Source organism: Oryctolagus cuniculus, chromosome 1 (assembly GCF_051225735.1).
Source record: "Oryctolagus cuniculus isolate XC-2025 breed Fujian yellow rabbit chromosome 1, ASM5122573v1, whole genome shotgun sequence".
Taxonomy (NCBI): Eukaryota; Metazoa; Chordata; class Mammalia; order Lagomorpha; family Leporidae; genus Oryctolagus; species Oryctolagus cuniculus.
The window spans coordinates 237,993,964-238,006,844 of NC_142867.1; the positions used below are offsets into that span (position 1 = coordinate 237,993,964).

General features: G+C 57.1%; 2 protein-coding genes across 10 annotated transcripts in view; one reads left to right on the forward strand and one right to left on the reverse strand.

Moving 5' to 3' along the window:
* Positions 1-11,930, reverse strand: part of PNPLA7 (patatin like domain 7, lysophospholipase) — an 88,479-nt gene extending 76,549 nt beyond the window's left edge. For all 9 annotated transcript variants that reach the window (XR_016227116.1, XM_089323165.1, XM_089323151.1 and 6 more), the window contains exons 1-8: positions 11,461-11,930; positions 9,343-9,417; positions 9,163-9,250; positions 8,710-8,789; positions 7,292-7,383; positions 7,024-7,164; positions 6,349-6,508; positions 3,613-3,693 (exon numbers count right to left, since the gene is read on the reverse strand). Coding sequence is in view for 8 of the 9 variants with exons in the window: in XM_089323165.1 (XP_089179291.1) it covers positions 3,613-3,693; positions 6,349-6,508; positions 7,024-7,164; positions 7,292-7,383; positions 8,710-8,789; positions 9,163-9,250; positions 9,343-9,417; positions 11,461-11,487 (744 nt within the window). In the remaining variant the exon portion in view is untranslated. The remainder of the gene's footprint in view (positions 1-3,612; positions 3,694-6,348; positions 6,509-7,023; positions 7,165-7,291; positions 7,384-8,709; positions 8,790-9,162; positions 9,251-9,342; positions 9,418-11,460) is intronic.
* Positions 11,931-12,235: 305 nt separating this feature from the next.
* MRPL41 (mitochondrial ribosomal protein L41) lies at positions 12,236-12,879 on the forward strand. The gene is made up of 2 exons (XM_002723053.6): positions 12,236-12,325; positions 12,407-12,879. Exon 2 carries the CDS (start codon positions 12,414-12,416, stop codon positions 12,819-12,821), a length of 408 nt encoding a protein of 135 aa, XP_002723099.1. The 5' UTR covers positions 12,236-12,325; positions 12,407-12,413; the 3' UTR covers positions 12,822-12,879.
* Positions 12,880-12,881: the final 2 nt, after the last annotated feature.

The following is a 12,881-nucleotide window of genomic DNA, read 5'->3' on the forward strand; positions in this document are numbered from 1 at the left end:
AGCATCCCCATCAGAGCGCTGGCTCAAGTCCTGGCTGTTCCTGGCTAGTCGGCTTCCCAGCCAGCAGGTCGTGGCTCAGGAACTCCGCCACCATATGGGAAACCTGGATGGAGTTCTAGACTTCTGGCTTCAGCCTTGCCCAGCCCCGGTGTTACAGGCATCTGGGGAGTGAACCAAAAGATCTCTCTCCTTCTTCCTTTCTCCTTCTCTTTCTGCCGTTCAAATAAATAAATAAACCTTTAAAAAAAAAAAAAGTGGGGATGGGATGGGGAAGAACTCCAGGTGAGGCACTTGTGTTAGGGTGCGAGTTTGTGATAGGCACAGAAAAAAAGACTAAACAGCCAGGAAGTGAGGGTACTGTGGACTCCAGAGAAAACAAAAAGCTGGCAAGAAGGGTATCAGCCCCAACACAGCACACGGCCACCAGTGAACACTCACAGTCTTAGTAACAGCACCATGAAGGCAGACATGGGGCCAGGGAGGGGTGGAGAGGCACACTGCCACTGAGGAAGACAGGTCCTCAGGGGAGGCCCACAGTGGGAAGTGGCGCCTCCGGACGGGGGATGGTGGGGTGTGACAGGCTCGTGCTATTTATAAAGTGGCCACATGTTCTTATAATTTGTCCATGTTATTTTTTAGGAATTTAAATTTTTTGAATTACAAACATAATTGTCTGGTGAGGCAAAAACAATGTCATCCCAATGCCTGCTTAATCATAATACAGAGTTACTGTCTCTCAAATATCACTCCCCCATGTTCTACTCCCACAGTACTCAAGGTGGTAGACGGGCTGAGCTGGCACCAGGAAGGGGAGGTGCACTGTGGCTGGCTGGGAGGCTGGGCAGCCCCCCTTCCTGGCCACACGCATCACAACATGGCTGGGATCCAAAAGGCCTCCCCACCAGTTAACACTGAAGCAACTTTTTGTTTAAAGAAAAACAAACCAGGGGCCGGCTCTGTGGTATAGAGGGTTGGGCCTCTGCCGGCAGTGTCAGCATCCCATGTGGGCACCGATTCAAGTCCCGGCCGCTCCACTTCCAATTCAGCTCCTTGCTATGGCCTGGCAAAAGCAGTGAAGGATGGCCCAAGTGCTTGGGTTACTGCACCTAAGTGAGAGACCCGGAGTAGCTCCTGGCTCTTGGCTTCAACTGGCCTAGACCCGGCCACTGTAGCCATTTGGGGAGTGAGCTAGCAGATAAAAGATCTCTCTCTCTCTCTCTCTCTCTCTCTCACTCTCTGCCTTTCAAATAAATAAATAAATCTTAAAAAAAGAAAAAGAAAAACCAACCAAGTGGGAAGGGTGCAGATGCCCTCCATGGAGCCGAGGCTTGCCTAGGCTCTTCCTGCTCCTGTTCAGGTCCACGAGGTCCCCTTAGGTAGTCAAGAACCCCCAAGAGGCCAGCCATAGCCACCCAGAGCAGCACGGAGGTAGACTCGGTGGCCTGGGCCCATGCTGGCGGCACTCAGAGCTAAGTCCTGGCCTTTCAAAGGCAGCCTTGCAGAGAAGGTGCTGTCCTCCTCCTCCTTGGTGGGCGGCCTCCCCAGCCCACGCCAAGCGTTTTACGGGGACACATCGGGTTCTGCACATATGGCAAGACCTGGTGGGGGTACCTATGCTTCCACCCTAGGCCATAAAACACCTCAGAGCACATCTGTGTCTGTCCAACAAGGAGCAGGTAAGCACACTCAACACCCAGCATCTCTGTCTGGAGTCTGCCGTTTCCCTGACGACACTCATGAGAACTAGAGGCTGGGTTGGAGGACACCACTCGGGCTCCGTCCCAAGCTTTCATGGACTCTGGACTCTGTCTGAACGAATCCCAGCCAAACCTCTGAGTAACGGCTCTAGAGATCCATCCTAACCCAGACTAGACAGCTGAGGCCAAAGTCACGTCAATGCCCAGATGCAAATAAATGCAATGGAGAGTAAAACTAAAATAGAAACCTCTTTTGAAGTTACACAGGTACATGCATTTTAAAAAAATTATTTACTTGAAAGGCAGGGGTAGAGAGAGAAAATGAGAGGGAGAGACAGAGACGCAGAGATTTTCCATCCTCTGGTTCACTCCCCAAAAGGCCACAATGGCCGGAGCTGGGCTGATCTGAAGCCAGGAGCTCCCTCCAGGTCTCCCACATGGGGTACAGGGGCCCAAGCACTTGGGCCATCCTCCACTGCTCTCCCAGGCCATTAGCAGGGAGCTGGATCGGAATTGGAGTGGTGGGACTCAAACCAAGGCCCATATTGGATGCTGGTGCTGCAGGCAGCAGTTTCACCAGCTGTGCCACAGTACTGGCCTTTGTGCATTTCTTAAAATTCAGCTAATGTGCACTAAGATTTGTTTCATGCATACAGATTTTACTTATAAGAAAAAAATTAAACACTAAATTCTAGCTAATAAGCAAACTGAGAGGCTGGCACAGTGGTGTAGCAGGTAAAGCTGCCGCCTGCAACACCAGTACCCCATATGGGCGCTTGTTTGAGTCCCAGCTGCTCCACTTCCAATCCAGGTCCCTGCTAATGCGCCTGGGAAAGCAGTGGAAGATGGCCCAAGTGCTGGGGTCCCTGCCACCCATGTGGGAGACCCAGAGGGAGTTCCAGGCTCCTGGCTTCAGCCTTACCCATTTGGCCATTTGGGGAGTGAACCAGTGGATGGAAAATCTCCCCCCACCTCTCTGCAATTGTGCCTTTCAGATAAATAATTTAAAAGAGAGAGAGAGACTAAACTGAGTGGGATTCACAGTGGCTGGTGAGGGGCACACAGGTTGATTTTACTGCTCTGCCTACTTCTACAATGTCTGAAACGTTCTGCGGTTAAAGTTAAAAATCTGGAGGTGACCATTTATCCTAGTGATCTGCTGGCCTGCACCCCACATCACAGGGCTTGGGTTGTGTCCCAGCTCTGCTGCAGATTCCAACTTCCTGTTAAGGCACACCTTAACAGGAAGAGGTGGTGGTGGCTGGAGCATTTGCCGTTTCTTGCCGTTTCCTGCCAACTTCATGGGAGACTCAAAGATTGAGTTCCCAGTGCCTGGCTTCATCAGACGGGGGACCTCTCGCACTCTCACTCGCCCTCTCTCTCTCTCTGCCTCTCAAATAATTAATTTTTTAAGAAACTTAAAAATCATGAGAGAACATGAGATGTTATTTCCTTAATCTGCTGACCACCGGGGGGATGGGCAATTGCCTCCAAATTGCAAATGTGCATCCCCAGGCCCCAGTGGTTTATCCTAAGGATTTGTCCCGCAGACCGGTTGACAAGTGTGAAACAGTATGCACAGGGGTCCAGTTACTGCTCACTGCCACCATGAACAGCAAAAGACTGTGGTGTGAAACTGGTACAGGAGGGGTCTCAGGGCCCAGACCAGAAGGATCATTTTTCTCTACGACCTTTTGTGCTTCTTGAATGTTGTACCACATTCAGTCTGAAGAACAATCAGTTAAAAGACAGTCAAAACCCTTAACCAAATTCCCAGCTGCTCTTAAACACACAGTCAAAGCTGTTCCCACGATACCCCCTTACTGCCATGGTTTCCATCAAGGTCCTCCTCCTGTCACTGCGTCACTGTGCAGAGGAGCCCTGCTGGTGACAGTGCCTGTCTGGTGGTACTCACGGTGATGCCGCCCAGGATGCTCAGGAGGCTCTGCACGCTGTCTCCAGCCAGAACGTCTTTGACCACCACCTCGGTGCCATCCTGCACTCAGAAAGCAGAGTGAGTCACTAGGCCAGACTTCGGGGGCGGGGCTGTCCACAGGACTGGCAGGGGGTTCAGACGGACAAGCCTGCTGTACTCAGGTCTGATACGCTCGAAAGAAAAACGAGGATGAACAACGCCTGTCCAGCGGAGCCTCGGTCTCTCAATGCCATGACTTCCCAGGGTGGGTCCCGGGTGTCTCCAACTGCAGGGCTCCGGGAGACAAACCAACTAGCTCCCAATATTCCCAGTGTAAAGAGATTTACAATAAACTGAGATTTATTTATGTTTGTTTAAAAAGCATAATGATGGGAATGAGGTGGGGAGAGATCGTCCATTTGCTGGTTCACTTCTCAAGTGGCCTGAACAGCCAGGTCTGGGCCAGGCCAAAGCCAGGAGCCTGGATCTCCATCCTGGTCTCCCATGTGGGTGCAGGGGCCCAAGCACTCGGGCATCCTCTGCTGCTTTCCAGGCACGTCAACAGGGAGCTGGACCAGAAGTGGAGCAGCAGGGACTCGAACTGGTGCTCCAGTAAGGGACGCTGACATTGCAAGTGGCTGACTGACCTGCTGCGCCACAACACCTGCCTCTGACAGCATTGTAGCACGATTTCACCCTAGGCTAAGGAAAAGGGAGAAAACCGTGCAGTTTTGTGACTTAATACAGGAACATGTCAGCTTGACCTCAGAAGTCCTTCTTAAAAAAATAAAAATTTGGAGCCGGCGCCGTGGCTCAATAGGCTAATCCTCCACCTTGCGGCGCCGGCACACCGGGTTCTAGTCCCGGTCGGGGCGCCGGATTCTGTCCCGGTAGCCCCTCTTCCAGGCCAGCTCTCTGCTATGGCCAGGGAGTGCAGTGGAGGATGGCCCAGGTGCTTGGGCCCTGCACCCCATGGGAGACCAGGAAAAGCACCTGGATCCTGGCTCCTGCCATCGGATCAGCGCGGTGCGCCGGCTGCAGCGGCGGCCATTGGAGGGTGAACCAACGGCAAAGGAAGACCTTTCTCTCTCTGTCTCTCTCTCTCACTGTCCACTCTGCCTATCAAAAATTAAAAAAATAAAAAAAAAAAAAGACTATACAAAAAAAATAAAATAAAATAAAATAAAAATTTGGTTTTTTTATTTGAAAGGCACAGTTATGGAGAGACAGAGGCAGAGAGAGAGAGAGAGAGAGAGAGGTCTTGCACTGGCTGGTTCACTCCCCAAATGGCCACAACGGCTACAACTGGGCTGATCTGAAGCCAGGAGCCAGGAGCTTCCTCTGGGTCTTCCACACAGATGCAGGGGCCCACGCACTTGGGCATCTTCTGCTGATTTCCTAGGCCATAGCAGAGAGCTGGGAGCAGGAGAGGAGCAGCCAGGACTTGACTGGCACCCACATGGTTTGCCGGCACTGCAGGCAGTGGCTTATCCTACTATGCCACAGTGCCGGCTCCCAGAAGTCCTTTTTGAAGTCATCCAAATCCTGCACTGGTCTCTTCCCTTCTGGTCCAAAGGCCAGAGAGGCACCAGCTCCGGTCCTTGCAGGAGGCCCCCCAGGAGTCGGACCAGGCGCTTCTGGTCTTCCAGTTGACACCTCTGTTCCTCAGGGCTGCGGCTCCACTTCTCCAGACTGGATGGAAGAAGGCCCTTTCCTTTCAAAAATCTCACCAACTCCAGCCACGGACGAAGCTACACCTCAGAATCAAACTTCCGCCAGAGGGCGGTCATTTGGCCTGGCAGCTGAGGAGCCTGAAAGGCCCAGGCTCCTTGGGGCTGGGGGCGCCCCATCCTGTACTGGAGCCCCAGAATCACTGCCAGTTCTTGGTTCCTGCCATTACAGATGCTCACAGGCAGCCCAGTCATGGGTCAAGTAGCTGAATCCCTGCCATCCACCTGGGAGACCTGGATGGAGTTCCCAGCTCCTGCTTCAGCCTGGTCCAGCCCTGGTCATTGCAGGCATTTGGGGGATGAATAGGCAGATGTGAACTCCCGTGCTTGCTCTCGCCTTCCTGCCCCGCCCCCATCTTTCTGCCATCAGATTTCTTTAACAATCTGCCCAGACAACTCCTTTGGTGTGGAAACGCCAGGACAGTGCAGGAGCCATCAGGAGTTTCACCCAGTCCTGGGACCGTGGCAAAGATGTGAGTTCTCATGGGATTCACTTAACCAACAGTAAGCAGTGGGAGGCCCAGGTCAGGGCCCCCAGGAACCAATACCACCGCCAGAAAGCAACTCAACATTGAAAGGACCTGCGGTGGGGACCCCACAACACCCTTGGCAATGGCAACTCCAAGTATGCGATTTCAGAGGCAGGAAACAAGCATTTAGCTCCTGGGTGAGTTACAACCGAAGCCTGAAAGTAGGGCAAGGTTCACGGATGGTAATAAATCAGCATAACGACTAACATCAAAATTAAAGGGAGTATTCTGAGTTCTCAGAAAAACGTGTTTGCAAGTGAAATGTAGAGAGAAAACCACATAAAACACCGCCGCATGTGTCACACAGTGAGTGCCCAAGTGCACAAGAGCGGGAGGCGCTGCACCAAATTAAAATGTGTGAACGGTGTTAGGAAGGTGTGCCTTTCCCCTGAACGTTGCCCTAACCGTTCAGCGGGAAACTCCAGAGACGTAAGACGACAGACAGCTACGTGCAAGCAGGGTCGCCCCCGACTCACCGCGTCCTGGACGCAGACCTCCAGCCGGCCATCCTGGACCACGTAGATGCTGGTGTCCGGCTCGTCCGGCTGGAAGATGGGCTCCCCCTCCTGCAGCTGCACGAAGACCATGTGCTTGCAAAGCTCCAGGAACAGCGGCTTCTCAAAGTGGCCCAGGACCCTGCAGGAACCAGAGTAGGGGAGGCGGGGGAGACACAGACCTCGCGCACATGGACAAACCACAGGCAACCTGTCAGGACTGTAAACTTCCGAGATCCCCATCAGCTCAAAGGACTCCTCAAGCTTTGACTGTGACCTTGATCCAGGTGCTTCCTGGGATGAGCCAGGTGAACAAGAGGAAGGGGTACCCTGCAGGGCCTGATGGCAAGACGGGGAAGGGGAGGGACCCAGACACGCAGCCACACACGGCTCACTTGATCTGCATTCGTTACTGAAGGAGGAAACACTGACAAACAGTTCACAGAACAAGAAAGCACTGGCAAGGACGCAAGCACCTCCCGAGGCTCTGCTGCCCAACACTGCACTGTGACCGTGACAACACGTGAACCGCCCACGGGCCAGGGGGCAGCAGCCACACGGCTTTGCCAGCCACCACAGGGGAGCCAAGCTGAAGACAGTCGCGAGTGACACCGCGGGGGAGTGGGCACGGTAGGCCTCCCACCCTCACTGTCTCACCGAACGCTCTTCAACATGTACAGGACTTCCGAGGGCAGCTGAGAGCTCTGCACGTCAGACTCGCTGAGGCCGGCCTCCAGCAGGCATGGTGGCGGCTCCTTGGGCTGCAGGGTGGGATACTCCTTCCTGAAACGCAGAATCCTGTGGGGCCAAGATTTGCTCACCCTGGGAACAGCGACATGCCTGTGGCTGTGGGGAGGACCCTGTGGGCTCTCTGTCCCCACCAGGGGGCCACTGGGGTTGTGTGATCTGCGGGATGCTCCAGTACCTCTTGGCCAAAGAGAGCACCTTGGCCCTCTTCCGGGTCCGCAGCCGGGGTGCAGCAGTGTTCCCGACCAGTGCGTGGGGCAGCGTGGTCACCTGCAGACCAAAGAGACAATAAGTGACCATCTGGCAAGGCGTGGGTGGGCAGCCTGCACTCCTGATGTCAGCTGCCAGGGTACAGCTGTGCCATCCCCCCCACCTTAAGGGCCACTCTCAAAGGGGACATTGCCATTGACAAGTGCGTAGCTCACAGCACAGGACTGTTCTCACTGTGCCCAAAGAGCTTCATGCCTGCTGCCCCCACCCCTCCTCTTCCATTTGGGTCACCACAGTCCCTTCCCACAACCCTTTAAAAGCCTACCACTGTTCAGTCCACCTTCTAGCCAGCAGCCACTGCCCCATCTGCCCCGGGTGTGGAACGTTCTCTGACAGCACCCATCCTCTGCCCAGCACAGCAGCGGTCACGACCGAGGGGCTCTAGCGTGCCGCCCTTTCTGTCTGCAGCCTCGCTCAGGCACCATTGCTTCGTGGCCTCTGCCTGAGCCCATCACACCGGGTCCAGTGGCCCTTGCTGGTGTTTCCATCACTGTGACTCTTCCTTTAGGTCCTGGGGTCCCTGATCTCCCAGCCCCTCTCACTGACCACTGCACAACTTTCCTGGGTCTGCTGGTTAATGGCCACCCCACCTGACCTCCAAGACCCTGCTCCAGGTCCTTCGTGTATGGCCCCTGACTCAGCACAGCTGGCCATGCAGATCCTGATGCGGACCGAAGACCCACACCCTTTGAGCTTTTCAGGGTTTCTACAGAGGAGATTTAGACTCATTCCAAGTGATTCCTGGGAATTGCTGGATCTGGTGGGTCTATTAACTGCCCATTAGCTGAAGACCAGAAAGAGCTAAGCCAGGCTGCCTATCCCCTGATTATGGCTTGCTAAATGTGGATTCCTGGACCCCAACATGTGAGGACTCAGGAATCTGTGGTTTAGAAGGTTCCAGAACCCCTACTGATACTGAACAATGAGTCAACACAGCATCTACCTTGGGGGTGAACATGCAGGTCTTTGGGGAACTTGGATACCTAGTCTCAGGGGGCTGACTCCTTCCTCAGCTCAGCCCCCCAAGTCCTGGCAGAGACCACCCATCTGGGCACTAGGACCAATGCACCCACCTGTCCCCAGGGAAGTGACATCGTGTCCTGTTCTCCTTCACAGCAAGTGTGCACTTCAGAGTGCCAGAGACCACCATCTTTTCCCACTTGGGTCCTTTACTCCACCTCCCCCAGAGCCTCCGGGGCTGCCCCACCAGTTGAGTTGAGTGGGGAAAGGTACCTCCAGGCAAAACGTGCTGGGTTTGGCAGGGGCTGCAGAGAGGCCAGAACACTGACCAAGGTGGTCAGACTGGGGAGACTGCACTACACTTACCTTTCTCATGATCTTCCGGCCATAGAACATTACTTTGTCTCTTTTCCGGAATCTGTACTGAGGAGTGGGCTGTGTCTGTCCTGTAAGGGGAGAGAAGGGGTGGCTGGGAAACTGTGAGAGGGGAGGGCTCTGCCAGGGCAGGCTGCACAAGTACATGCTGTGAGCTTCCCTGGTGTACCACACAGCTGTGGCACTGAGCCAGGCCCTGGAAACTCAGGTGCCAGTCCCACCCCAGCTACCATGGAGTCAGAGTAAGGGAAGGGTCTAGGTGACAGCCCTGTTGCGTAGGAGGAGGGGGCCTCATCTCCTCTCCCTGGAGTCTTGCTCAGGAAATGAGGGCAGAAAAGGTTCTGAGTAGTCTTGGCCTCCTGAGCCCGGACAGGCCACTGGAGTGCAACACCAGTGTCCCAGCTTCTCCACCCTCTGAACCTGGGTCCCAACCAAGGTACTCACGAGATCTCTCAACTCTTCTAGACACAAGAAAGATGATGCTGCCAACAAAGGCCAGTGCCAGGAGGGCTCCGATCACAATCCCCATCAGCTGAGCAAGAGGGGACACCAGACATGCGTCAGCAAGGCCACCTCGGCCACAGGCCCGCCCAGATGCCACCCGAGAGGCCTGGGAGGTGTTACCATGGTGGACTGTGAATGCTCCTCCATGAGCAGCAGCCCCCAGAAGCGCAGGGCACTTCCCAGGCAGAAGCCAGTCTGGAACAGAATCAAATGATCTGCATGGACAAGGAGTCAGGGCAGCAAGAACGGAGCTGTAGGTCAGGGGGATTCAATGGCTATGGAGATTTCCGGCGAGAGGCGACCTCACCAGGGGCTGAGGTCCTCTAAGCCCACCAGCCAAGAAGCTTTCAGGGCCACTTGTCTACCTCAGGTTCCTGGGGCTCATGCTGTGGACAACAGATGCCCCACACATCCCCAACACACCTGAGTCCTGAGAGCTCCGGCTCCCCGAGACACAGGTGGAAGGGGAACAAGCCCTAGTCACATGGGAGACAATGGCCACCACTCAAGGCCCTGCATAAGGCCCATGGGGCCCACAGAGCCGTGCCTGGAAGTCCCCTGGAACCTCTGGATTTGAGAACATTCTGTATCAGTTCACCAAGCAAAAAAGAAACAGTAGAGAGGGCTGCATGTGCCAGTATCCTACTGTATGCTGGGGGATGTGAGGGGGGAAGAGAGGTCCAAGCGGGATGGTGAGGTGGGAAGCCAGCACAGGATGCTGCTGGTTCCCTAACAGGTCCAAGAGAAAACACGATAAAGAAAGAAGCCAGACAAGCAGCCACTGGCCCTTCATCCTGAATCCGCACCTTTCTCCCACGCAGCCAGGAGCTGGGTGGGTTGGGGAGACAGCCTTTCTGTCCTTTCGGGTTTCTATACAAACCAGGCACTAACTCGGCGCCCGACCTTCAGAGAGCCAGGACTTAGCCACAGCAAGCTGTGCCAGAAGACCTGCGGATATCTGAAGGACACTCTGGACAGGGTCCAAGGAAGGCTGCCACACCAGAACCGCAAAGGAGCAGCCCAGAAGACTCAGCCCTTTGAACCTAGCTCTGGAAGCGCACAAGTCCTGAGTCCTGAGCTAACAACCACAGAGAGGCCCCTCTGTCCTGAGAGAAGTGCCATCAGGTGGCCTCCCTGCTGCGTGTGCTCACACAAACCAAGACAGCCGCGCCGTTGCAAGGTGACCTGATCTTAAGGCAGCACTGTCGCTGACATAAAGACGCCGTCTAGGCAAGGTGTCAATCAGGAAATGAAAGGGCTGGATTTTCCCTGCAGTGTCTGCCCCTAGCCCTGCACCCTAACTCCTCTCCCTCCCTCCTAATCCAGCACAGCTGCTTTCCCATGATGCACCCGAGTCCCCTCCGGCACCAACAGGACACCATGAACACGCGTCAGAGGAGATGCCATGACCCCCACCCAAACTCCACCCTTACCCCATAAAGGGGTCCACTAAACCGGGGGCAGCTCTGCGTCCTCACAGACTCTCCTCTCTTCCCCTTAGGCAGCCTCCTGTCCAGCGGCAAAAGCCTGGAATAAAATACCCGGGAAACATATTCCCACAACTCCTCCAGGCTCAGCTCCCAAACAGGCCCCAAGTGGGGGCATGACAGCACCACAACCACGCCCTTCACTTAAGTAACCGCTGTCCCTCTGAGCCGTGACCATGAGGTCTGTCTACCAAGGAAAGGCCGATCACATGGGCAGCCCTAACCTCTTCCCGTCAGCCTTTTCTAGCTTTTTTTTTTTTTTAATATTTTTTTTATTTGAAAGGCAGAATTAAGAGTTCTTCCATCTGCTGGTCCACTCCCCAGATGGCCACAACAGCTAGGGCTGGGGGAGCCGGAAGCTTCAGCGGAGTCTCCCAGGTGGGTGCAGGGGTCCAGGCACTTGGACCATCTCTACCGCTTTCCCAGGCGCGTTAGCAGGGAGCCGGATTGGAAGTGGAGCAGCTGGGACTCGAACCCGTGCCCACATGGGATGGCGGTGCTGCAGGCCGCGGCTGAAGCCCTCTGCACCATATTGGCACCCCAGGCTTTTCTAGCTCCGGAGATTGTCTTAAGGGGTCTAATTCCCGGCTCGTGAGTAAACGCTTCGCGGTGCGGCTACAGATTGGGACAGCGACACTGCACAAAACCAGCGCTGCAAGTCGCAGAGGGAACCACCACGCAGAGCGTGAGCGGGCCGCGGTCCCGCCTCGGCGCCCGGCGGCCTCCTCACGCCCCGTACCCACCTACCCACCTCCGGGCAGGCCTCTTCCTCCTCCATGGCTGAAGGGGCGGCACCTGGGCGGCCGCGGGGTCAGCCCTCCCCGGGGGCTCCCCAGGCCAGATTAGGTTTGCACGGGAAGTCTGCGGCACACTCTGCTCTCTGAAGAGAAACTGCCTGGCTCAGAGCCCGTCCCCGCCGTCAGCAGCCCTCACGTGGCCAGCGGGGAAACGAGTCACTGGGCGCAGCGCCGGGCAGGTCCAGGCAGGGTCCGGGCGGCCCCGCCAGGCCTAGGGCAGCTGCGCGCGAGTTTGTCCCTCTCCAGGGCCGGGGCGGGGCCTAGGGCTGAGGAGGGACAGGACCCAGCGCGGTCGGACTCGGGGGACCCAAACGATGACCTCGGGGACCACGACGGCCCTGGGAGCCCCGCAGGCCGGGCGCGCGGTGAAAGAGGACCCCGGCCCTCAGGAGGTGCTCGGGGCAGGCAGGGCGGCTGCGCACTCCGCCCGCGCGCCCCGCCTCAGGCTGTCACTGGAACTGAGGCGGCGCGGAGCGCGGAGGACGCCCGCGGCCGCGCGTCCCGGCTCAGGGCGAGGGCCTGGGGGCGCCCCTGCCCTCAGCGCCTCAGCCCGGGAGCGCCACCCCCGCCCCAGAGCGCCTCGGCCCGGAGCAGCGCCCTCGGGCGCGGGGCGGTGACTCGGGTCCCGCGCGCCCGCGCCCGACTCCGGACCTCTCCGCGCATTGGCTGAGGCCCTTGCGGCCACGCCCGCTGGCGGCGGCGGCAGCCAATCGAAGACGCCCTTGCTGCGTGGTGCCGGCGGCCGGAAGCGGAGCGAGGCGGTGGCCGGGGTCGCGCTGCACGGACCGAGTGGGAGCGGCGGGCCGCGTCTCCGTCCAGGTGGGTGCGCGCGCGGGGTCCGCGCCCCGGCAGCTCGGCGGGTGGCCGTGACCGTGGGTCTCACAGCTCATCTCGTCGCAGGGCACGCATGGGCATCCTGACCGCGGTGACCCGGGGCCTGGTCCGCGGAGCGGACCGCATGAGCCAGTGGACGAGCAAGCGCGGGCCGCGCACCTTCAACAAGGGCCGCGGCGCCAAGGGCACCGGCGTGCGCGCCTCGGGCGGGAGGTTCGTGCCGGTGAAGGAGATGGCTCCGGAGTTCGTGGTGCCGGACCTGGCCGGCTTCAAGCTCAAGCCCTACGTGTCCTACCGCGCCCCCGCGGGCGCCGACGAGCCCCTGACGGCCAAAGCGCTGTTCCTGGACACCGCGGCCCCTGCGATCGAGAAGGACTTTCGAGAAGGTGCTTTCGACCCCGAGAACTTGGAGAAGTACGGCTTCGAGCGCACCCAGGAGGGCAAGCTCTTCCAGCTGTACCCCAAGAACTTCCCGCGCTGACTCCCGCCCCGGGGGCCTTCCCACGCCCCTTGTCCATTAAAAGCCCTTCGCGTCCCCACG